Genomic DNA, 24,592 nt, shown 5'->3' on the forward strand with positions numbered 1-24,592 from the left:
ACGGACCCTTAGGGAATGAACCACATCTGCACCTTGGTAATGATTAACATGATCCTTCAGAAGTCCTTATTACTATGGCAACCACCAGGATGGCTCTTATTTTTGTGGCATTGTCCTTTGTTTTCATCATTATGCCTGTGTATGTTCAATTTAACCCCTAAAAACCTGATTTTCTTAGTTCAGAGGCATAAGTAGAAGCACATAGGTTCTCTGGTCCCCATTCAGTTCTCAACTCTTTTAAATAGTTGTGATCAGAAAAGTGCTTATCTGGAGTCAGTAGCCACATGTATTGAACTCAAATCTCATTAAAGGTCCTCTGTGTCCTGATTTAATCGAGGATATTTCAGCCAATAAGACACATGATTGTTCTTGTTCTGTTGAATCCTCAAATTGAGGACATTTTGTACAATTGCTATTTATATTATATGATTTGGGGACTGAACATTGTGCATATGCCAGTGCCACGTTTTTCTGCTATGAAGATCTTTTCAGTCTCTGATGGTTTACATTTTTGAACTGAAAAGAGACATAAAATGACGACTGCTCTAGAGTTAGTAGTATTCACATAACATTTGTTACATATAGAATGCTGAGGTTTTCTTCAATTGGTTTTACTAGGTCATTGAAATTTCATTTTCATTATGAAAAATAAATATTTGTTGCATAAATGGATATGCCAGAGCCCCCAACACCCCATCCCCAAGTGATTACTCTGTACCCTCCAAAGTCAGTTAGAAATAAAAGCTAAATGTCCCTCTGATCAAGTCTTCAGTTTACCTGCCTGGAAATCAGGGTAACTAGTGAAGGTAGCAAATAGAGGCTCCTGCTTCCATTGCCAGTCTGAGTCATTACATTGAAATAATGGCCATCTGTTTGTAGCTTCATATACATAAAACCCCATGTAACATTTTAAATGGACTTGGAATGATCACAGAGTGTGTATTCATAAGGAACATATGCTTATTATGTATTATATTGCCAGTCAACACAATGGAGTGTTAAGACCTAGGGAGCAAGTTGGCAAACTTAAGTAGTATGTTTGATTATAATTAAGTGCTGGGAAATTCTTTTCATTGCAGTTTCCAAATCTCTTAAAATTTGGAATTTAGTCTCATTGAGTTCTTCAATGTGTTTATATTTCATATTTGGAAGATACAAATTATTTTAAATAATTTTAATTTATTATACATAAAATATTACATGCACATATAAATGTTTTATGCATATATATACAGAGATATCATAATGTTATTGTAGAGATTTTTCATTTAATTGATCTTTCTCTTTTTCTTTTAAACTGGATTTGGGCGTTTGGTCTCAATATGTGCTAACATAAAATGAATATGAATGATATTATTGTATTCTAAATTCCTTTGCCAGTTATCTACAATGTAGTAAGAGCCTGTCCTATGGAACCTAGGGCATATTTAGCATGTTACTGGGACATGCATTGTTATTGCCAAACACAGTTCTCCTCCTTCACTCTACCATGTATATTCCTCCTTTATCCCACCATGTATATTTTTTATTCTTCTGTCTCACAAATGTGATTGATGAAACAGTGATGACTGCCCATTTATGACTCTAGATTTAAGGGAATTAAACAGAGTTGAAGGGCTTTCCTAGTTTTACTACTGAGTTGCTTGTTATTCTTAGAATAACCTGGATGTTCTTTCCCTGAAATGTTACGAACAGTTTGAGCTCTGACAAAGCTCACATGAGGGATTAAATGACCATAAGAGAACTCCTCTGTATTCATTAGGTTGTGACTCATGCAAAAGGATCCATAATTTTCATCATAACATATGTGACTTGTTGTCTTGTGGATTGTAACAGAGAAGCTTTTGTAAAGTTGTTGAATTATTACAATAATCCATAATTCTGAACCAATTTATTACAAAGAGATTAATGAAGAAGAAAATAGTTTTTGAACAAAATGAGATGCAAATCCATATTATCTTACAGTTTGATTTTACAGACTAAAAAGCAAAATTACTTATCAAAAATCCCTTTATCTTTTCAGATATCCTAAATATAATCCTCAACTTGTTTTCAGTTTCTGCTGACAGATCAAAAATAGAGTACTGTTTGTGTCTTTTTATTTCCAGCATGTAATAAAGTTATTGCAGCAATGTTTTCAAATCAAGGTGAATAAAATGCCATGGTAATGCATAGGATATAAAATTCAGAATGTAAAATTTGCAGTTTCAATGATGAACTGATTCTTCTTATTTCAGCACTTTAGGCAGCAGGTAAAAGCCATGTCATAGAGTTTAAATAGTCTGATTCCACACATCTTGAAGTTTAAAAAATGAATAGGTGTCAGATAGCAACTTCAGGTACAAAATTGTTGTTCCATATAAAGAGTGGCATATTTATCATCAGAATTTTCTCCTACCCTGAGCTACATTTTAGTTCAAGAAATATCACATGTATATTTTCTGGTGCTTGTAGAATGATATGTTCTTATATCATTCCTGATTTACGATTTATATTTAAACTACTTAAAATATATAAGGGAGCACATGTTCAATGAAAATGTTCTTTTAAAAATATCTTAATTAATCTGATTTGACCAAAAAAACAAAAAAGAATTATTGCTAGGTTTAGATTTTTTTTTTTTTTTTTTTTACAATATGGATAAATCATCTGATGCCACTTGGTCACTAAGCAATTGCTTAGAAAGTGTTCTTTTGTTCCAGTCAACTAACTCCTTTAATTAAATAGTAACATTTTGTAGGTGCTGTGTATCAATGTCAGAGCAATTGGCTGGCTCCATGGTTCAAAGGAGGAGGTAGTAAATCTGACTTTTGAGGACTTGATTTCAGCATCTAAAAATAAATTTAATAAATAAGGTACACAAATATCCCCATCTCCAAATGAAGATTGTTGTGCTGAAACTGTGTATTGTAAGGAATAGGTAGAGTTTGTGTAGATACTTTTTCTTTTCAGGAAGTGTAACTTATTTTTAAGGCATTGTTGAGCTGGCCATTTATTCTATTATAATACCATTTTTAAATTATTATTATTAATTTTTTTGGTGGTGCTGGGGATTGAACCCAGGGCCTCGTGCTTGTGAGGCAAGCACTCTACCAACTGAGCTATGTCCCCAGCCCTTATAATACCATTAAATTTTTTTCAGACAGTGAAAGAAACACTGGGACTATAACAATGAGGTAGTTTTATGGGCACCTTACAAATTTTATTGGATTATAGGAATAAAAGAAAAAAAGTAATTTATTCATGGTCTCATAGTTCCCCAATTACAGGTAGTAGTTTTTTGCTACATTTTCTTCTGGTGGTGGTGGTACTCCCAGTATATACTTTATACTTTTTTTAAATGAAACTAATAATTTTTACAGTGTGCCTTCTTAAGGCTTGTGGGAATTTCATTGAATAGATACACGATAATTGGCTATTGTTGAACATTTTGATTAAATATTTGTGTCTTTTAAACTAGCTCCTTACAATAAATTCCCAGAAGAAGATTAACTTTGATATATATTGATGAATTATTTTCCAAAAACATTATTATTTCCTTTGCTTTTGAGCAAGCTATGTACTGGAATGCTCATTTACCTATGCTTTATTGGCACTGGTCAAGCCTGTTAGGACAAAAGAGCACCTGTGCAGTGCTCTTTCTTCAACTTCTGCTCTATTCTGCTTATAGAAGAAATAAAAGTAGTGGAATTTAGATACAAATAAGCAGTGTACTATTTTCTTATCTATTTCCCTACTGGCCTCTGAAACCATGAAACTTCATGGTTCTGAGAAGTTATTTGTGTGTGTAATCTTGTGAGTGTAGGCAGTGAAGCACAGCATACACACATTCTTTCCACACTTCAGCCTAACTATGTGCTAACATCCATAGAGTTGATAATAGGTAGTAATAGTTCCCTTTGATTAATACTGTGCCTAGCATATTGCCAGCATAGGGACCTCAGGTTTGTCAACATTTTAATTTGACACCACCAGTATGAGATTTTGAGCCACCTAAATGGTATAATTTGAAAATATACCCATAAAGTGGATTGATGGATTTTTAAAAAGGGATATTAATGTAATAAACAAAAATTAACATTATCTCAATATATAAATACATAAATATAATAACAGTAATTTATAAGAATGAAAATTTGTAGAAATATCTGGCTATATCATTGTATGAGTAAAAATTATGAGATAGTAGCCAAAAAAGTAGATGGATAAGTATTTGATTTCCTAAGGAATTTTTAAGACTAAAAATGTTAAGTATCAGAAAAATAACAATTTGAAAATCATGAAAAAAATCACTCTCTTCATAAATATTTCTGGGTTATAGTTCATAAACTAAGGTATAGAAGAAACCTTAATAAATAAACCTTAAAGTTTTCAGATGTATACTTAATGTTTTAACATCTAAACAAAAATGAAGAAAATTATGTTATCATATATGTAGTAGTAAATGCCCAAAGAAAATGTTTCTAATTATGAATAACTTGCTTTCCTTTTCTTGTTGGGGCAAAGATTATTGTCCTATTTATCAGTGATATTATTTCAAATTTGTTGAAGCACTCAAGTACCATTAAATTATGCTGTTACTCTATTTGAGGACAATTAAAAATGATTTAAAAATTATTATAGGGGACCATATGAACACCTGAATTATGTGGTACAACGATGTCATACTTCTTTCCTTCAGCTTCTCTAATGTCCCTTTGTCTTTACTTGAACATCTGGTAGGTGACAGATAAGAAAAATAAACAAAAAACATAAACATAGTGAATTTATTGTGTAACAGAAACAAGAAGTAGATGAAAATTTCAGTGGAGAGGGTAATAAGAAATAGAATAAAATCCAATTTGTAGTGATCCATTCATTTAAACAACTATTAGTAAATAAAAAAATGTCTCTATCAAAAATATTCTAATGTTGAGTTTTGCAGGAATTTATATTTGGCAAGGGAGCACTGAGTCTTATAGCCATTTTGATGTTCATCATCTCTATTTTCATTTCTTTTTACAACAAATATATTGTAAATACAAAAGGAGAACACATATATTTTTAAGCTTTTTCGTATTTTTTCACTGCTTTTTACCTAGCTAGGGACCTTTTTCTGGTGAAATTTTTCTCTATTTAGAAGGTTCCCATCAAGTTGGAAAAAAAACTGAGCTACTTCCTAGAAAGAACAATGAAATCACAGTTCATGACTGTGGTAAACTGTAAAAAATATCTCCCAAGTTTATTAGTTCCTAATCAGTAGAACTTGAGTGTACTACCTTGTGTGTTAAAATAATTTTTTGCAGAAGTAGTATGTTAAGGATTTGGAGTGGTGAGTGTATCCTGAACTATCCATGGAGACCCTAAATGTAATCACAATGTGAGTGAAAGATGGAGGGAGATTTACCTACAGACAGCAGAGGAGGAGGTGATGTGAGCTCAGAGACAGAGATTAGAGAGATGCAACTCTAAAACAAAAAATATCAGCAGTCACCAGAAGTTAGGAGAAGAATAAATTCATTATTTACCTAGATATTGAGGGCCAGTATGGCCTTCTAACATTTGATTTCTGTCCAGTGACACTGATTTCCAGTTTCTGGCTTCAATAACTTTGAGAGAATAAATTTTTGTTCTTTTAGGCACCAGGTTATGGTAATTTGTTATAGCTGCCATAGAAGACTCATGTAATTAATATCTTTGTCTCCTTCTACAGTGGAAGAGTTAATCTTAGGAAATTCTATGTCTAGGCCTTATTGACAAGCAAATAAAACAGTTAAGAAAGAGGTAGCATTGAGAGGTATTCAGTTTATCTGTTTGGTTTGATGGTGGTAGAAGTGTTATTTGTCTTGACATTTACTTTGTTACTGACATTTTCTGACTTCCTGACTTCTATTACTGATTTTGCATTTTATTGATCAACTGAATTTTGATAAGTGACACATGTTTGTAAAATAGCATTATAATGGAATAATTGGATGAGAGTATACTTTCATAATGATTTACTTGATTTTAAGACACGTTTAAAAATTGAAATATAAAAACAAATAAAGCAAGCTGAATATATAATTGGGATTTTATAATAGGCTGACTCTAGAATAATGAATATAAATCATTAATTGAAAGTTAATTGGTAACATTGGCAAAGTTTATCTTGTATTTTTGGATTGCATGCTTCAGTTGATACCTAGTGTACAACTGGGATTTCTTTGCACCACACCTCTGGGTCTGGTAGTGTATTAAGTTATGAAGAATATTAATATTGCTGCAGAACAATTACTTGTTCATTTGCTAACTGATTAAAATTCATGCATAATTTATTGAAATGAATAGAGATTTTATAAATAAATCTCCTTGTTCTCCAGGGTCTAAAAACAACATACACATGCTAATATAAGTCTACTTTTTACCTCCAACATAAAAATTTTAATATGTTGTGGTATATTAGTCTCATTAATGTGAGTTTCACTTTGTATAATCATGCTGTTAATCAATGTATATGCTTATAGGTCTCTTTTAACATTGCCACAGTACCAGATTTGAGCTATTGCTTTGAGTATTGGACCAATCATTGTGTGCTTGACCATAACACATGGGATAGAAAACTGAACAGAGTGAACTACTGCCCTTCCTCAGACCAAGATCCTGACGACATCAACCTCATTTGTTTATTTATACATAACACTAGTGTTGGATATTAATTTCTGGTTTAAAATTTATCTGTGTTCTGGCAAAAAAGAAAATAGCATCACAAATAGGGCTTGTTGATGTATTGTAAAATGTCATCTCTAAAAATTCTTCAAAGAATGCCTAGTTCATTAATGAAGAAATTGTAATACCAAGTTAAAAGTTATATTCAAGTTTAATCTACTATTTCATATGCATTATTGAAACCAGGCCTCCTGACTTCAAATTTTCTTTTCTTTTTATGTTACTTCATTAAAGATTGAAATGACAGAAGAAATCCTGTGCTTGTTTCTAATGTGTTTTGTTCTGACTTTTCCCTCCCTTTCTCTGCTTTCCAACTTCTGCTCTTCTCTGTTATTTCCTTCTTATTTTCTATGGCAAGAGTGTTCAGGGTTTTGATGGGTGAGATCTAACATTTGATAGACATGCTTAAGGTCGAGTTTCAGAGCACCGGTACATTTGTAGGTCAACCAGGGTTTGTTATTTATAATTCACTTGGTATATTGTTTCTGTGCATTCATCATGTTAAGAATCAAATCTCTTCAAGTCATCTTTGAACTATAAAGTAAGTGAAGCTTTGCTGCTCTGTAGTAGAAGCCCAGTGCTATGAATTTAACACTGTTTCCAACTTTAGCTTAAATTAGTCAGTATATGAACTATCTGGAATGAAAACAAACATTGCACATTTGTGGCAAATCAGTTTATTCACAAAATACACACTGCTGTTTTAAATATGTGTGCATTTAGAGAGTCAGGGAAGACATTTGCATTTTTGTATTATGTTCATTTCTCTATTCAGTTTCCTTTTAGTTTAGGGTTTAGAGAATATATTAAGTTTCTTTTTCTTGTCTGCTAAAACTTCTATAAACTCTGACTATAAAATTTGGGTAAAATTCCATTCTATGGAATGTGAAACTCTTTTAACTGATAAATGAAATTCTAAACTATTTTGGTTTCATTTAAACTTTCTTGTTGCAAATACTTTCATTGAATACATTCATGAAATTGAAAATAGTTCACCTAGAAAAAAATTTTAACTACATATTGTTGAAATAATTCGAAATCATTAGAAATAGATTTCGTGGTTAAAGTTTATAAATCAAGGGTTAAAAAATACTTTTCAATAGAAATAGTTAAAAAATATGCAGTTTATATAGCATATTTTATTTTTGATCTTAGTTTTATTTTTATTTTAAACATGAGCACAGTTAGCTGCAAGTTTGTATTATTCTTTCTGTACTAGTTTGAAAGCTATTACCTTAATGAGCCTTGATTACTTAAGGGGGATTACCTTTATTTATAAGGAGATTTTTAAGGTAACAAAAAATTTGTTACCTCTATTATTCTTTATTACAGGATACTATTTGCTTCCTATATAACAATCAACTTAAAATAATAAATTTATTGATTTATTTTTACTATTTTTCCCTCACAGTATTATATGGTTACCCAATGTGTAGAACAACTTGGCAATTAGTAATTGGTAAATATTTGTCATGTGAATTTTGAAGAAAGATTTTGAAAATGATTTACAGTGTATAGAATCCCAAGTCATCTTGTCTTATCTCTTTTATTAGGGATATTTGTAATTCAGGAACATACAAGTTAGTAAGTTTTATATCACCAGAATTAAAATGTAGATCTTAGGCCCTAACTAAAAATTGTTCATTCATTTAAACCATGATATGAAGGTAAAACCTATCTATGGACTTTTTTTGTTTCCTATGGAATACAATGCTATTAAGTAGAAAATACAGTTTGAAGGATTCTGGCAGAGTGTTCTTGGCTTTACTGTATCTATCTCCAATCCACTCCTGCCTGCGATGGGTCAGGGTGAGAGAGCATTAGCTGGTTACATTTCATAGTTTTTCTTTGATTTGTTCTAACTCTTAGAAATAATTGGTGAATCAATTTTGGGACAATTACAGCTTTATTAACAGTTTTCTTTAAAGTCTTTCAACCTCCTTAAAAATGTGAGAAACACTGTTCTAGATGTTCACAGAAAACCCCACCTGATCTTGTGCTAATTATGACTTCATGGCCTAATGTTCCCTGTGGAAAGACCCTATGGACAGGGCAGGGGAAATGGAGTCCTTCAGAGGCCAGTCTTTCATTTCATCTGCCTGGTTGTTAAGGGGGTAAAATGTTCTCCAGTACATCATTCATCATTTCTATCAGTTCAGACATTGAAATGATATTTCCCCAAGTTTATTGAAACAAAATATCATAAGCAAGCCAAAATTAAATTGTAGTGCACCTTTGACATTTGAGTTTAATATGCGATATATTGCCTTATTTCATGCTGTTCCCAAAGACCAGTGATATGGAGTCATTTGTGATTTTTGCCTAGGTGTAAATTTCAGTTTCTCACTCTGGAGGTGGGTATGTGAACAGTTCAGTAATGCTGAACCCTAACCTGGTCTCATTTGTAGGACCTCTGAAGAAGTAGAAAGCAAAACAAAACAAAAACAAAAAATACCCTTTCACCATATTCCATAAATGAAATAAAGCAGTAAAAACCAACTCTGCTATTACCTAATAAGAGCTTTTCATCTCTAAATATTTTTTTATGTCCCTTGTTTATTATGTCTTTACATGTTTTATCTCCTGGAAAGGCATGCTCCTGATGAAAGAAAATTTGTGCAATATGGTTGTAAGCCTTCATAGAAGTATTTGCTCTTTAAAAGTGTAGTTGCCAGATGACTTCTGTCCTGGTCTTCTTTTAAATATTGCCATGTAATAAAAAGTAAATCATTCAATTTGGCTTCAAGAGACATTAATATATCTCTGTATTACAATGCTGCAGATTGTTATCTAATTAGAGTACACATTCTTCTCCACTAGAACCGCCAAGACCCATTGCTCCTCCCCAGCTGCTTGGCGTTGGACCTACCTATTTGCTGATTCAACTGAATGCCAACTCAATCATTGGAGATGGTCCCATTATCCTGAAAGAAGTAGAATATCGAATGACATCAGGCTCCTGGACAGAAACTCATGCAGTCAATGCTCCAACTTATAAATTGTGGCATTTAGATCCAGATACTGAATATGAGATCCGCGTACTACTTACGAGACCTGGGGAAGGTGGAACAGGACTTCCAGGACCTCCATTAATCACCAGAACCAAATGTGCAGGTAAGACTGAAGAGCAGGCCACTGTACTTGTGAAGGAATCTAAAATAGGATATCTAACACACATGCAATGTTTAATGTTCTGATTACTTAATATATGATATCACACTATTCTAAGAAGTTCAATGAACTAAGTGATTGAATAATTGACTGTCATATTTGGATGACATAAGAGCAGTATATGTGCTTCTTTATTATTATTCTACTTTTGTTTTGCATCTGGAGTCTTTTCTTTCTTGATCATTTTGGTGAACCTCCTGTGTAGGTAGCCCAATCATTTATGGCAGCTGTAGATGAAAGTATTAGTGGCTGAGGAAGACCTTTCCAGTTCAAGCAAATGCTGATAACTTACCTTTTTATCACATACACATGGTCTTCCTCAATAATGTTAGAGTCAGCACAGAGGCCATGTTGTATAGTATGGATATGAAAAGTTACTCTGGATAATGCCTTAAAAAACAACTATTGTATTCAGAAAATTGGTGAGAATGATCTCAGCAGCCCGACCCCTGGCTCTAGAATACAGAAAGGTTTCCTTTCATGTTGATAATTGTTCTCCTCATGCTTGAAACAGAATGGTGAAAATAATAGAGTATGAAAAAAAAAACACAAAGAATAAGAAGTGAATAAAATATGTAATCATAAGTCCTAATTCCTTACTATACTATTGTTATAATGGGAAGAATTCTTAGCTATTTAAAGTCACTAAAATTTTTAATAATCTAAGTAATTTGTGTGTATTTTTCATGTCCTACATATTTTATTGTTGAAAATGATTTAATTTTTAGTTCAGTTTAAAGGGGTTTTTCGCATCTATCGTGCATTATGTTGAAATACTTACAGATTAGCACATGAACATATGTATCTTTAATATCTAATGAATTAGTTTATGAAAATTGAAATCCAAAACAGAGAATCTTTAAAAATGTTTGTATGATGTCTTTTATTTCCTGAATGTCTGTTTATTATTTATAATATTATGGGGCTACTCACCAAGAATACTAATCAACAGTAAAGCAAAACCCATAAAATTTTCATATATATTTTTAAACTTAGCTACATTTCATATATTAATAGCAACTATTTAAAGATGTTTATTAATAGAAAATAAGTGCTCAAACATTATTTTGAGATTTAGCAAATAGAGAGTCCCTAATTTGTGATTGGTCCTACACTCGCATCTGGTGTTTGCAAAGCAGCTTCACCTAGAAGAGGCTGGGTGGTCTACAAGACTCAGCCTCAATCTCATCATTAACTTTTGCACATTCTACAGAAGTATATCCTTCTGTTTGAGGTCATGTTACAAATTGTTCTTATAATACTAAACTTTTGGGGGGAAAGGCATGTGGAAACCCACCACCTCAGTCACAGAAGTCACTGAAATAGGAAACAGTGTGGAAATTCAAAGTAACTTCAGTATTCCAAATTTAATATCCTGTGCTGACAATGAAATGGAGAACAAAAGACTGGTTTACTGAGGGTATTACTTACGTGCTTTCTAGTAAAATTGCCTTTTTACTGCATTGAATCTTCATAATGGATATACAAATTAACCAACCAATGATAATTTGCTATTCCCATGATCTTCCCTTTGCCCATGCTTGTTAATCATCTGCTTTCTTATCCTTTGTTTTCAACAAAATGTCTTTAAAAATTAGCAGTCTATGTTAGTGTAGTGTAGTTTTTGTTTAAGCTAGGAACTATTTGAAATTGGCCTTTGCTATGAGAGCCGTGGAGATTACAAGTAAATGAGGCTGTATTTTAAAGCTTGCTGTATGCACTCTATTAGGTGAGTGACAGCACCATGTTAATGAACATTGATTTATCCCTGTTGAATGCTTATGTTCAGAGTGTGCATTGAACTGCAATAGGTAAAAATATGACTGCACATTGATTTGAGGTACTTTTTTCTGAGAATAGCCTCATCTGTGTGGGAGGGGATAAAGTAAAAATATTTTACATGCCATAGCCACTTCCTAACATAGAAAATGCATTGACACTTTGGAATCATATTGATCTTTTTATCTGATTCTTTGAGAAACATTTTATTTGTGCACTCTTTATGGAATTAAATGGTATCGGACTCAATCACTTGTCATTTCACTTTCAACTATAGAAATTTTATTTTTAAAACCATCTTTTACATGTGATGAATCTTTGTCACCATGTTTATTATCATTAATTAAATCTTTGCAAGGCATGTCCGATGCAGAATTTTGCAGAGGGTAAGTGCTATAGACTAGATTTTCAAATACACTGTAGATTTGAGAGAAACCATGGTTACGGATTCATAAGGAGTGTCTACTAATTTGCTCTAATATTAGAAAAGGAGGGCAGGCTCATGGAAGCATATATGGTACAGATTTTTAAACAATTTCTGAAAACCAGAAGTTGAATATAATTGACAAACATTGTATAACAAAGTATAAGGTCAGTATTAAAGTATGATGTCCAGCTGTTTCCACTCTTTAAGATCAATTTCCCTTTCCCAAAATTTAAAGTCATTCAGACTTCATCAGTTACACCATTATTCTCAGCTTAGGATCCCATATCAGCAAAATAGAACACAACTTATGCTAACCATGATATTAGCTAATTTTTGATAAAGATTTCAGAAGTTGAATATTTCTTCATAATCAGGGGAAATGATCCTTTTGGGATCCCAAGCATAACCTTTGGGGGAGATTGTCATCTAATTCTATTAAATTGTTCATTCCCTGGTTACCACTGTTTCTCTAAGGGCACTGAGTACTCGATCTACAAGCCATCCTGTTTTACTTAGAACTGGTTGTATTCCCTCATAATTGTTGAATTTTACTATTAATATCATCTGGTTAAATAAATGTTGATTATTTTGAAGTTTAATACCATGCACATTAGATTATCAAGAAACCTTGAAGATAAGGATAAATACTTAGCTATATATTTGAAATCATTTTCATATGGATGCTTTGTAGGTTGCAGAGAATGATGGCTATTTGCTGATATCCAGAAATTCTTATCTCCTTTTTTTACTTTATCACAGAGGAATGATTTTTGTCATTCCTAAGTACCAAAGAATAATTTAGTTATTATTTACCATTGTTAAAATTCCATTTTAATACACATCATTCATTAATATTTTATTTGGGGCATTGGTAAATGTTTTCTTGCTTGGGAATAATTCATCAATAGATTTTATTTCCTAGAAAATTAGGTTAAAGGTTTTACTTATAAGTATAATGAATAAAATGTTATATTTTCTGAGGAAAATGTAGACTTTTTGGTGGCTATGTGTGGATTCATTCAACTTTGAAATCAGCATATCAATTGAATCTATCATGATGTTTTATGTCCTTACCAATCTGTCAGTTAGTATATTATTGTCTTACTTTTGTTTTTGTTAAATTTAAGACTCAGGGGAAAGACAACATAGTTGATACTTGTCCATTATAGTGTAATACCATTACACCGTTGGGAAAGCTACTGGGCAGCCGGGGCTCAAACCCATTTTTCAGTACTTTAAAAGCCTTACGTGTTTTCCTTTCTACCCCCACCACAGGTGACTTCCCTTCTTCCTAGTAGTATAGAATGAAAAATTAGAAGTATAGCAGGTAAAATCCAGAAGACACATAACTTTTAAAAAACAGCTTCTGCATGTCTACTTGTTTCCAAAGAAAAGTATAGTTTAATGTTTGCAGCTTCCTATCTATTGAGAGCACAGTGGATTGGTGCTTAACAATCAAATATATACTGTGCTTAAATACTTTAAACAGCTGTTTTTTCTTAAAAGTGTAAAGAAGTGTTTTTATCCTTCTCTGAAAATGTCCTGCCTGGTTGCCAAAGCTATTTTTTGTTTACTTTCTAAAGTACATTAAAATCATTTGGTAAGTGCAATTACTTGCTTCAGGGTCTCTCAAGTAAGGAGAGGTGGTAATTACAGCCTCTGGTGGCTCAGGCCACCTACGCCTGCCTCAGATTTCTCTATGAACCTGAGGGGTATGATTATTTCGCTGTTAGTTTACAGCCTGACCCATGTTGTTGTTCACATAATGCTTCTTCAGGCATTTCATACATTTTAAAAAATGGCATAAACGTGAAGTTGTCTTAAATGGGAAGGAATTCAAAAACTCCATTGAACAATCGGAAAAAGTATGCTTGCTTTTTTTCTGTGTTTGTTTCCTCTGGGTACACCATCTGGTATAGAAGCTAAGAAAATACAGTTTCTCTTTCTCTTATTAAAGGGAAATAAAATATGCCATCATCAGGAATTGTCTGCATTGCATACTTTGGCAATTGCACATTAAAATTGCTCTTTTAAATTGCCTTCTGCTTCTGGGTAGCCCATTGTAGAACTGCTTTATGATTAACTGACATTTTAGCAGCATCTCCCTCATAGGGAAGGTCAATAGTTCAGAGTGTCCAGAATGTAATATATTTACACAGTTGGGAAAACTACTCTCTACTCTTATATTGAAGTTCTATGCTCTCGGCAGTTTTTAGTTGAAACACGTAGATTTATGAAGCAGTAAAAAGGAAAGTGTCTTCTTTTAAATGTAAACATTTACTATAAATGCATTTTTTTTTCTGTCCTAAATCCAAAATGGAAGGAAAAAACAAAATAGAATAATGCTCAGATATTTACCAGAAACTTCAAAATGGGGCATTAAATTTTGGTCTTTTGGCTATAGCTTCATCAGCAAAATGGAAATATATTACTTTTTCTTCTGGTCCAAGATAGATATCAATCATAAAAATTAGTTATCCATTGACATTCAGCCTACAGCTTAAAACAAAATACACAGCTGTTGTAAGAATTAGTTTATAGTATAAGGATGGCTTACTACTTGATTTATACTGAAGGATTATATCAATGCTTGTTTTGAAATGTATTAACCTGTATATAATCATATGTGTGTGCAATTTGTTTTTGTTTTGTGGTTCTGGGAATTCTAACCCAGAGCCTCGCTTAGCTAGCCAAATGATCATACCACAGAGCCTTATGTGTTTTCTTTATTGCTTTTGAGCAAGAATTTTAAAACGCAACACTACTGTTATTGAAGTCAGGACAACTACAAATAAAAATCTTTAACAGAAAAAAGTTCTTTAACATTTGTAAGAATCTAAGAGTAAAATCCTAATTTAGGTTTCCTTCCTTTTTTAGTGAGTAATAACCTGATTTTGTTTTTCAGATTGTGCAGAGAACATCTCTGTTTGAAAAACATTTGTTCATTCAGAAGACCTTTCCTTGGCCTCTTTCTTTTTAGTAGTAATGGGTTAAGTGCCAGGTCTCCAATGTTCCACAGCAGTGCCTTGACCATAAGGCCTAGTGGTCACTGGAGACAGACATAAACAAAATAAAATGCAAGGAGATGTGAATAGAATTCAAAACAGAGAGAACAGCATGTTTAATTCAGTTGTAAACATTGCCGATAATTTAGGTTCTGAAAATAGATGGATTCAGTAGATCTCGGGCTTACTCTAGGCTTGTGGTTGAATTTAAGATGGCAGAGAGTCTGCAGCTTGGTCTCATGTAATTGATCTGTTATTCAGTTGTTTTTGGGAAACTGACCAATGTTACCAGGTTAGATTTTAGGGAGTCCATCCCACCTCTGTGAAAGATAGGCTAGAGCTAAGGAAGGACTGGAGGCAGAGAAAATGAAAACAATTATAGATGTCGCTAATAATCACTGTACTGCATCTTTCATTGTAGATGAGAAATAGGAATTCTTTATATTTTTGGAAGATATTATCATTTCTAATAATCAAGAAATTTCTTTCAATAAATTTCTTTGAAAGATATGAGAATGAGACCAAGCCTGACTTACATTGTAATTGACACGAACATTCTGCTAAGACTCTATAAAGCTAGAAGCTCCCAGGATAAGAGTTGTGAAAGTTCAGGGAATATGAAATCATCTTGTCTACTGTCTTTTTTCATTTTACTTCAGGAGCAGGACATATAGCTAATCATGCATCTCAATTCCTGGCACATCTCCTTAGAGGAGATGTCATCAGTAACAATGTAATTACCTTTACTAACTAGAGTTGGGTTGTTTTCAGCTTAAATTTTTCTCATCTGACTTACATTTGTTGGCGAAAAGCGTTTGGTAACCAGTGAAAATGACACTATATTTATTTATCCTTAGTACTTTACCACATGTTGAGTCTGTTAATGGTATCATTAAGTACTCTTTTTATTGGCTTCATTGTTTTTATTGAATTTTGCATACTGCAATCAAGCTGACAGGTGGAAACGATTTGAATAACAGCATCAATCTCATGCTATGTCCTGAATTTCCCCTCAAGTCCTAAGAATTTTATTTGATACCAGGAAATGGAAATGTCTTTAAAGATAAAATGATATATTAACCATGTCTTGAATGATAATAACATAGAAGTGCCTGACCAAAAAAAAAAAAAAAGACTAAAAAGATATGGATACAGATATGATCCAGATATGAAAACAAATCCAAGAGCGCCCCCAGTCTGTGAGCTTTTGACTTCCTTTGATGGTGCCATTGTGGTCACAATGGTACATGAACTTGGTCCTGATTTTCTTCTTTTTTAAGCAGGGAAGAAGCTACCTCTGCCTGCTATTGTCACTGTCTATTTATTTCCTTTTTTGAATTATAGTAGACATTCTTCACTTTGGAATAAGAAAGAAAACTAAACCAGGATCTGGGGTGGGGTGGGGGACCAAAGCTTTTGAGCTGGCTTGGCAGAGAGGGGGACAGCTAAAAGATCATGAAGACTGAACTCACATTTAGTTCCAACCTGTTTATAATTCGCATTTGGGGTGAGTGTTGTTCATTTGGTGCAATTTATTGATGGGAAAAAATGGCATTATATGAATGTATCTCATTATTTTCATCATTTAATTTGACTCAGCCCACGCCTGAACATGGGAGTATCAGCATAAGAACTCACTTTCAGGTCTTTGCTGTCTTACTACTAGATAGGGCATTTTTATAGCTAAAAATTGCTATAGGCATGATTCCTCCATCTTCTTTCCTTTCAACCAATTTGTATGTAAACTGCAGGGGGAAAAAAAAAGCATATGAAAAGGAAAGAGATAATGAGCAAATTCCAATCTGGAGTCTTACTTGTAATATTGTATTTTATGAACTGAGTAGAAAATGTACTTCAAAGGATAGGAATCCATGCCTTTCATGTCACCCTAGGCAAAACCTGTGCAAATTCAGCTGTCACTACATATGATGTGGCCTAGAAATCATTGAGTGATGTCCATTATAATTGTCTCAGCTAAATCATCTCAGAAAGTTGAGTTTAAATAATTCATCTTTATTTGACTATGTCATTATTTCCCACCCTGTGTATTATCTCTCCATAACCAAAGACTATTAAGCAATCAGAAAAATGTCTTATTTTTACCTATTATTTAAATTACTTAAACAGATACTATGTTCCATCTCGTTATATTCTGCTCAATATACTAAATATCATGTTTTTATTGTACTGTTACTCATGAGCATGAACTTGATTCCCAAAAGAAGGTCATATATATATATATATATATATATATATATATATATATATATATATGTATATGTGTGTATGTATGATACACACACATTATATATATAAAATTAATTTTGGCAATTTGGATACCATCTTAATAATTATACTCCTGGGCAATACTTAATCAAGTCTTTCATATTTGCTCTTTATCTCTCTTATAGTGAATTCTGTACTTTATTTGTGAGCATGGTGCATATGTCTGATAGCTAAAAGAATCAGCTTTACTGCTTCAATAGACAAAATGTCAAAATGTCACAGGGGTGCACTGATTATCTATAGAATTGGAGGGTCCTTGTTGGAGTTCTCAGAGTCTATAAAGACTGCATGGAATCCATAAACCCAGGTTGTTTTGTAAATTATGTGGAATACAACAATATACCAAATTTTGCAACTAGTATTGTTAAAAAGCACTATAATGCTACAACATTTATATAACTGTCATCATTTTTGTCAAGAAACTATTATTTTTCTTTATTTCCCTGTGGAGATTTTGTTAGTTGTTAAGTATAAGATATGTGCAGTTTTACCTTCTGTTTGTTTGGCTTGCCATTCTCTCAGCCCACCTTCCATGGTTAGTTGGTTTGTTACTGGAATTGAATCCAGAAACACTTTCCCACTGAGCTATATCCCCAGCTTATATTAAGAGAGGGTCTCTCTAAGAGTTGCTCAGGGCCTCACTAAGTTGCTGAGGTTAGCCTTGAATTTGTAATCCTCCTGCCTCAGCCTCTGGAGATGCTGGGATTACAGGCATGCATCACCATGCCTGGTTACCTCCCATGTGTTTACAGGACATTCTCTCATCCTTAATGCCTGCTTAATTGTTCTACTGGATGTATGTACTTCAATTGATTTTTATCTTTCTTCTATCACGAGAAGTTTGGAATAACTGGTATTATAAATGCTTCAATGAAGATGAAGCATGTATCTTTCTTTCTTTGTGACTAAAAAGTTCTTGATATGTACCGTCTAAGTATTATAACATTGCTGGTACCAGCAAAGATGAGTACGTAGTCAAACCGTTTTAGTAGCTATTTTAGTCAGCTTTTTTTGCTGCTGTGATTAAAGAACCTGACCAGCACAACTGTAGAGTGGGATAGGTTTATTTGAAGGCTTGTGGTTTTAGAGGTCTTAGTCCATAGAAGTATGGCTCCATTCCTCAGAGTTCTAGGTAAGTCAGAACATCATGGCAGGAGAGTGTGGTGGACAGGAGTAGCTCACATCATGGTGATCAGGAAACAGAGGTGAATCCACTCCTAACATACAAATATATACCCAAAGCCACGCCCCAATTTCCACCTCCTCCAGCCATACCCTACCACTTCAGTTACCACTCAGTTAATCCCTGTTAGGAGTTAAAGCACTGATTGCGTTAAGACTCTTATAACCCACAATTTTCTCCTCCTCTGAACCTTCTTACATTGTCTCACTGTGAGTGTTCTGGGGATACCTCATCCCAACCATAAAGTAGGAGAAAGTACTGTATAATTAATCAAGTCCTGCTCCTCTATTAATTGCCACTCTGGGCACTTGGACTCAATAGTAAAGTGATTTTTATCACTATCAAATAGCTGCTTGAAAAGAATGTAAAGAATATTATTTACATTGCTTTCTTTCACAAATCTCCTGTGTGCCAGGCACTGTTGAAACTGCCAGGTATTCTGAAATGCAGACTCTGACTTCTAGGTACTCAAAGTCCTAGAATCATGACCTTAGCAAGTCTCCTGTGTTTGCCAGGCACTAATGCAAACTCCTAGATACAAGTCAATGCTCCCTGAGTGCATTTCTGTTCTGAGTTACTGCTAGAGGTTGGAAGATAGACATATGGGTAAATAATTTAACCAAGGATCAGTGTAATAGACGTGATCTACAGTTGTACAATGAAGCCCTGAAGTAAGAGTAGGATTTTATGAAGTAGGAGATCAGGAGAATTAGCTGTTTTGAGTTAAGATTTGGAAGTTAGTAAACTCTAGGTTCAAAATCTGGGTCGAATACTTAATAATGGGGAGTGACTTAACTTCACTGGATCAATAACTGAACCTAATTTGACATTTGTGAGCAAACCAATGTTATTCTAAAACTACACATCAATTGTTAAATTTTCAGAAATTTTCTAGTTGTTAAATGACATAAAAATTATATAAACTTAACAAACATATTTTAAGCACAAGGGTACATACTCAAAATTTCCTAATGACTTTTATATATGACATCATATATGTGTCTATTTTATCTGTTTGTTGGTGGCATTAAGCCCATTTTTTCCCAGTTGTGTCTTCTGAAACTTTAAACTATAGTGGCATATTATAATATGAGAAGTGACAAGAACTTCAAGTCCAGATTTTTTTCCCACACTATACCTTTTTTGGAAGAGCCAAAACCATGTATCATACATTTTTCTGCATTCCACTGCAGATAATTCATACAAAGTATTTACTCAGCATTTTGTGCCATAGACAACAAACTTAGTAACATTAGCCCTCATTGCATTATAAGCCATTACATTAAAAATATTTTTTCTCATATTTTAAAAATCACAAACACAGAAAATCTGAAGAAATTATAGAGTGAACACATATATTCCCCACTATAATGTACCTTTTGTTGTATGTGTGATGTCCCATATTTATTCACTTATCCATCTTCAGATTAATCTATTGGCATCTTAGTTTCTTAATATGTTAAGATATTTTCTCCAAGGAAGTGATATTTTTTAAGGAATTAATTGCTTGAATTTTTATTACAATGTTTAGAATGATTTGTGTTTTAGAAATATTTCTCCAGTGCTCATGTAGGAAAAGGATTGAAAGGAGATTTCTGAGAGATTAGAAGGCTGCTACTTCAGTCTAAGCAAAAATTGATCAGTGCTTGAACTGAAGCAGTAGAGATAAGAATTCCAATGAGGAGGCAGGGTTGAAAGAGATTTGAGAGGTGCAATCAGTAGAATTTGGTGACACATTGGAAGGGAATTCTGGCTTGGGAAATTAAGGTTTAGTGATAGGTTTTAACTTGAAGTAGTAAAACAGTGGGGAAAAGTCTTAGAAGGAAGATCTCTGTGTTTATTTTGAGAAATGAGATAGTGGATAGGCAATTATATTCCTGGCTCTGTGATTCAATAGAGAGGGGCAGAGAGCATGACATACAGATTTGAGTGTCTTCAGCATTTCATTCCTGGTGTGAGTCATGGTTGTTCTATTTTTTCCTCAAATTGGATATTAAAGTAAATTTCTTTGACTAACACAATCAGAAATTGTACTCTTTTTCTAGGGGAAACTATACTGTACACATTATTATGTTATTGCATGAACTATTAAGACAAACTAAATGATGCTTAGCAGACACAACCTAAAAATATATATCTTGTTGTTTTGTTTAAAATTCTTAAGCACGTTCACTTATTCTTTTTACTCACCAAATTATGACATAGGTATATGTTACAGGTTCCTCCTGTTGGGCAGCTTGGAGCATTATGCAACCAACAAAATCAACATGTGGTTCAATGGATTCTCAAAATCAGTACTTGGCATACATGCAAATAAGCTAATTTGATTGGGTCTATCTCTGTCTTCTTTATAGTATTGCTCTTTTACTTCCCCCATTGTCCTCCTTCTTAAAGATTCAAGGGCCCTTTTGCCACACTTGTGTCCTTTAGGCAAGGCTGAAACATGTGAACCAGGGATTAACAGTAGCACTGGTATGTGATTCTCATTCTTTGGGCTATTGGTATAGGATAAACAATGTACATTGATACCTTACTAGAACATTCAATGATAATAATTTTTTTTAACTTTGTATCAAATTCTACACTTGGGTGCTTTGATTATAAAGTATAACAATTAATCTCATTCTTCAAAGCCTCAAATCAGAAGCCTCTTTAGGACAAACATAAATATTTACTTTCCAAGAATTTCCAGTGAAGTAGGGGAAATGAAATACTTATCTCAATTTCGGTGAAGAGCAGAAATAAATGTTTTTTTCTCAGTCAGATTTTAGTGAAATTCTTATAAAGTAAAAAGTAGGTCAGCAAGACAAATTTATTTTATTCTTAGAACAGCAGTACAAATATCATCTTAAGGAAATGACTCTATAGTTGCCTATTAAAAAGAAAAGCTGGGGAGAATTTCTAGTGATTCATTCCTTATTGAACAGTCCTAGTCTGAATATAATGGTAATTATATTTGAATAAGATAATTTGATTTTCACTTTCTTAGCTGATCTTTTTTTCCCTTCAGTTACAACATTTTAAAATTTTTGCAAATAACCAATAAGCCTTTTTCTAAATCTATAGTCGAATCAGTTATTTAATCTATATGCAGTTTAAAAGAGTCTCAAAATATATTTGTATTAGTTAGCTTTCTCTTAGTGTAACAAAATCAACTTAAGAAAAGTGGTTCATTTTGGCTCATTTTTAGAGCTTTCAGTTCTTGATTGAGTGGATAGGATTGATGACCTGGAATTGAAAAAGAGGAAGAAGAAGGGACTGGGGTCCCGCAGTACCCTTCTAGGGCACACCCCCAGTGACTTAAAGACTTCCTAATAGGCAGCAACTCTTTATTTTTTATTTGTTCTTTATAGTTATACATGACAGTAGAATGTGTCTTGACATATCATACATACATGCAGTCTACTTCCCAATCTTGTGGTGGTACAAGATGTGGAGTTACACTAGTCAAGTATTCACATGTGAACATAGGAAAGTTATGTCCGATTCGTTCTACTGCCTCTTAAAGGTGTCACCACTTGGACCACAAATCTTTGGGAAATACAAGATCCAAAGTATAGCAATATGCTAAGTTTGGCTGATCAATCCTTCTATAATCTTTTAAGATGATGCATTGTATCACCACTGATATGAAACTTACTCTGAGTTAAACAAATTTGAAACTCTGCTAAGCTCCTGGACCTATGTTTTTTTGACAGAAGCCTATATACCTGTATCAATAATGTTAAGATGGGCAATTTTTGTTTTTCTCCATTTTAGGATTTAAAAAAATGTTCTAATGAAAAAATTAATTCGGAATAAGAAATATTCTTCTAAAAATCAAAATGGTATAATTATAGTCCTTAAATATAAAAATCATTGAAGTCTATGAATAATAGAGAAATAAACATGTGTTTGCCTGCAGCAGAACAATGAAACAGTGCTGTTCCTATATTATAAACAGTACATAATATTTAATTTCCATGGGACTAGCAAAGCATTTGTTACATTGTGAGTTTTAGCACTGGTTATTGCATATGTCTTCGTTTAAAAATATATTCTTGTCTTGGACAGGTGGTATTTAAGGATTTGGGAGTGAGAAATGGTTTGGCAGTATAACAAGGCATATTACAAGAGCCTGCCTTGAAAGGAAAGAAAGAGAGTCAGACATTTTCCATTACTACCTACTGTTAAGGTGCTCACATTATTCCCTAAACAACCTCATGCTTGTGGCAATAATCATGCACTATATTTTTTGTACTAATATGAAAGTGCAATTCAATCTTTTTGACAAATATTGCATCACTTCTGGTTGGAAAATTTTCTGTCACTCACACCATGTTGATGCAAGAGTAGGTTGTGACATTCCAGCTGAAATGACGTTGGATTAATTGTATCGAGTGAAGTGAAATTTTACTTGAGATGTAACTTTATCATTGCATTTCTTTCTCTTTTCCCTCCCCCAACCTGCCCTTACTCCTTCCTAGAGTTCAGATTCCTCCTATTTCCTTGTTCCTTCTTAGATAAGCCGTGTTAGTATCCTCAAGAAATGTCTTACAGTGCACCTGAAGGAAAGTTTCCACAGAAATGTGAATTTGCTTGTTTATTATTTTCTCTATTGTGTATGTATTGTGTATGTACACATACCAGTGCAAAAATTTAAAGGGTTTTGCAGTAACTGTTTACTTTCTTACTGGGATTCTATTTCTAAAAGGAGTAATTGTACAGTGTCTATAACATGAGCTTATTAAAGTCATCCATAATCTGTTGTTTGGTGTGAAATATGAACCTTCTGAATTTTGCCTTTAAGATTTTCTACTTGGGAGTTCTCTCTCCTGAAATGTCTTATGCAGTTATGCAGGGTTTGGTACTGTTTTGCTTTTAAGTTTTCCTTCTTTAGTAAAAACGTCTGCATCTCTCAGGGAGAGGAAATGAAAGGTAACAACATTGCTACTTTAAAAAGTGACCCATGAATTCTATGTGTAAACTCCCAAACTCACTCCTGAGAAGAGGTCACAGGTAAATTAACATGCCAGGTAATATCTGTTTATGTTTTAAATAAAGTGATTGATTTAAGAAATGCCTTTAGAAAATGAAGACTAAACTCAATGGTTTTTTAAGCCTGAAAATAGGATTATAAAATAATTATCTCTTTAGTCTCTTTTTGATTCTTTCCGGGTACATCAATTTGTGCTGTGTAAATGCATAGTGATAGTTACAGTTATGCTTATAGATATGGATTGATATAAATTAAATGTAGATATAGATACAGTGATGATGTAGACATTTTCCCAGTCATTGTTTGTGAGCTTCACAGGGATCTAGCTCATCCCTAGTACTCAGAAGCAGTCCTGTAGGCAGTACTCAGGGTCTGCTGTATAGATTTTGGAGTGGTTGTTGTGTGTGGTTTAATTTTTCCAATAAAAAAATCAAAATACTACTTATCGTAGCCTAAGTTATACTTTAAAAAAAATCCATGTTCCCATTATTAAAATTTGTATATCCTATGCACAATTTAAGTAAAAAAAGCAAATAAAATGAAAAGTCACCTACTGTCATTTATAAATTTATTCACTAGGGTTCAATATGAATTTTATAGCTGCTAATTGATTATTTTTTCAAATCAAGTTTTAGTATATTCTCTCATTGTTCTGGAAGGGGCATAGTCTTTATGATTAAAATTTACTTTGTCTCAGTTGTATTATTAGCCTTACAATAAGGAACACATACATATTTTTTAAAAAACATGGTGTTTATAGTAGCAGAAACTGGATATAAACTAAATGATCGACAAAAGGAAATTATTTTATAAATTACATAATATCTCAATATAGATGCACAGCCATTAAAATTACACACCTAAAGCCTTAATTTGAAATAAAAATATAAAGCCATGTAACAGAATCGAAGAATGCTGAAGAAACAATAAAAATATATCCTGCATGAACAGGGCACAGTAGTAAAAGCCTATAATCCCAGTGATATGGGAGGCTGAGGCAGGAGGATTCTAAGTCTTAGGCCAGCCTCAGTAATTTAGTAAGGTCTTATGTAACCTAGCAAGGCTCTGCCTCTAAA

At 33.1% G+C, this 24,592-nt stretch overlaps 1 protein-coding gene across 4 annotated transcripts in view; it reads left to right on the forward strand.

Moving 5' to 3' along the window:
- Positions 1 to 24,592, forward strand: part of PTPRK (protein tyrosine phosphatase receptor type K) — a 561,297-nt gene that overhangs the window by 315,827 nt on the left and 220,878 nt on the right. For all 4 annotated transcript variants that reach the window (XM_079148159.1, XM_079148160.1, XM_079148158.1 and 1 more), the window contains exon 7: positions 9,508 to 9,801. In XM_079148159.1, coding sequence (XP_079004285.1) covers positions 9,508 to 9,801 — 294 coding nt within the window. The remainder of the gene's footprint in view (positions 1 to 9,507; positions 9,802 to 24,592) is intronic.

This window comes from Sciurus vulgaris (assembly GCF_902686455.1).
Source record: "Sciurus vulgaris genome assembly, chromosome: 7".
Lineage (NCBI taxonomy): Eukaryota > Metazoa > Chordata > Mammalia > Rodentia > Sciuridae > Sciurus > Sciurus vulgaris.